A 2,734-nucleotide genomic window follows, 5' to 3' on the forward strand; every position below is an offset into this window, starting at 1 on the left:
TCAACAGCCAGGAAGAGGGACCCCACCCATGCACGAATTTGTGCACCGGGCCTCTAGTTAAATAATAAGCTATTATGTCTCTATAAATGTGTCTACAACTTTGAACTGTCATCACTATCAAGAAGCAGCAACAATAAAGAGACGCGTTCTCTATGATGTGTGCTGAATTTTCCTCAAGGGGAGGTCTGTAAAGGAGTTTCCCCATAGCATAATGACACAGGAGATCTCCTCAATAGTTATAAACACTGACTCATAGAAAGAAAAATAACTAGAATGTCGTAGCCAAATCAGATGTACCGGCAAGTTGCCCAAACAAAAGACACCGATAACATTGCTGTGTAATCATTAAGTGCTGACCGTGGAGAGGGAGATCCCAAGAAAGACTGGAGCCTCAGTATGTGGTTCAGTGGCTCAAGCGAGTGGCTGCAGAGACCCAGTGGGTTTGCCAGGCTTTTGGAAATTACTTTACCTGACAACTCAAGACACCAAACAACGACAACTTTTCCTTATAACTGGGAAGAACATTTCCTTGTAGCGGGTCAGTATAAAGATCCCAACTCTAATTCTGACATGAGGACATGCAAATGTTACCAGGACACAGCAGGGCCCAGCTTCACACTTACTGTTAGGATTCCGTGCCAGAGCCCAACATCCTTCTTGAAATCCAACACGTTCACAATTGTTTCAGCTGTGCAAATAAAAAGGGTAGGAAGATTCTTACTTACGAAAAACAGGTACAGAACAAAGGGCAAGGAAAACCCGGCGTCCCACAGAGGGAGCAAGGGATGTTGGAATACGATCATTTCACAGTATCTTTGCAGAAAGTCTGCAGCTTGCAGACCCACTTAAAAAGGCTAGCCTGCGGGAAACTGTTTCTAGACAGTATTCTAACATACACGTTTACAGCAATAGCTCCTCACACCATCACTTAAAGCACCTTACTCCTTCTCTTTTTATATACAGATTTCCCCCTTTCCTGCCTTTTTTCCTTTTCTAAAAAGATTTTCATTTCCGTCACATGTTCTCCCAGGAAACCGGAGGACCAGGCAGTTTCCAGCAAACACCATATGCTGCACCAAAGAATCTCAGGGGTGGGGATGGATGATTAAGGAGGAGGGGGCTTTGGAAGGATAGGATGGGGGAGCAGTCAAGAGTTATGGGGGGCTTTTCAAAGGTGGGGGTAAAAAAAAGGAGCTAAAAAGATATGGTTGGAACAACTACTACATGGAACATGGAAGCCAAGTTGGAGAGCCAGCTGCCAGCGACACCATGACCATTCCTCTTGAAGTCACATCTTGTCTACTGGCCAGGGCAGTGGGCCCAGCTGCCTACACCTCTGCCCAAGGCTGCCCAGTGCTGAGCCCCAGGCACTGACTGATGCCCCGTCTTCCATTTCTACTTGTTTGCTCTGGAGATGTTTGCCAAAGGTTCCTCACTCTGTGCCTGACCCCCTTTCAGAAAGAATGGGCCGAAGGGCTTTCAAAATAAACATGCTCAAAGGTAACAGTCTCTATTCCATGTTATACAAATATTTTTTAAATCGAGAAATAAGGAGCAAATATATTTACTTTTCCTCTCTCCGACCTCACAAGAGTAACAACCTTGGACCTCTGATTAGGGCAAGGAAATGGGTCAGGAGGTTGTAAGGAATGTTGAAATTAAAATGGAAAACACTGGCGAGTAGGGTGGTAATAATTAGAGACAATGTGTGAAAATGTCCTGGAAACTAGTTCAGGAACAAAAATCAGCAGAACATCTCATGAGCTAAGTGAATTTTTTTTCTAAAAGGGAGACTACCAGAAGGAAGGGGGAGAGAGAGAAACAGAACAACGACGACGAAACACCAGAAAAAGTAAAGCATTTCAGGTTATAGTGGAGCAACGTGACCACCAGCTTCCTCAGGCACATCCCCATCACAGGGCCCTGGCACAGAGGCTCCGGCCAGAGGGTTAACTGGTATCTGGTCTGGCCTTCTAGGATCCCAGGTCAATACTGATACCAGTTCCCTCTGGCCATCCTATCTGTTGCCTCCATGACTATCCTGTCTGGTACATTGTAAACACAACTGGTCTCAACTGCGTAGCCCACCCTGGAGCTCATCGAACCCACGCCCAGAAACTCGATTCAGTTGGTAGGGGTGAGCCGAACATGGGATGTTTTAATGCTTTCAGAGAGACTCTGAAGTGCCGCCCGAGATGAATACACATGGTATTAATGATCTGTTACGGCCTTAGTAGGGTCCCTTCAAGTTCATAGGTGGAAGCCCTAACCCCAGAGTGACTGAATTTGGAGATGGGACCGCTAAGGGTCAAAGGGTAGGACCTGATCCAATAGGGCCGGTGTCCTTGTGAGAAGAGGAAGAGACACCACATCTCTCGCTCTCTCCACGTGCACAGAGGGAAGGCCGCGTGAGGACACAGAGAGATGGTGATGCCTGCAAGCCAGGAAGAGGTACTCACCATCAGGAACCAAACTTGACGGCGCCCTCATCTCAGACTTCCAGCCAGCACCGTGGCAAACAAACGTCTGCTGTTCAAGCCCCAGGACGTGGGATTTGTTAGGGCAGCCAGAGCCGAGACACTACCTAACCCACGTTAACCTGCACTTGAGTTGGGAGCAAACTTAATGCGCCTCTTATGGTTACCAGTGGGAAGAACACAGTCCCTTGACTGGTCAACACGCATTTCACAGGCCAAGGTCAGGAGTCAGGGTCCTGCAGGGAGGGTCCCAGAGG

General features: G+C 47.5%; 1 protein-coding gene across 1 annotated transcript in view; it reads right to left on the bottom strand.

Annotated features, from left to right (window-relative positions):
- Positions 1-2,734, bottom strand: part of DIP2C (disco-interacting protein 2 homolog C) — a 180,808-nt gene that overhangs the window by 85,934 nt on the left and 92,140 nt on the right. Inside the window, exon 14 of the mRNA XM_014549632.1 lies at positions 624-688. Within this exon, the coding sequence (XP_014405118.1) occupies positions 624-688 (65 nt within the window). The remainder of the gene's footprint in view (positions 1-623; positions 689-2,734) is intronic.

Source organism: Myotis brandtii, unplaced genomic scaffold (assembly GCF_000412655.1).
Source record: "Myotis brandtii unplaced genomic scaffold, ASM41265v1 scaffold562, whole genome shotgun sequence".
Taxonomy (NCBI): Eukaryota; Metazoa; Chordata; class Mammalia; order Chiroptera; family Vespertilionidae; genus Myotis; species Myotis brandtii.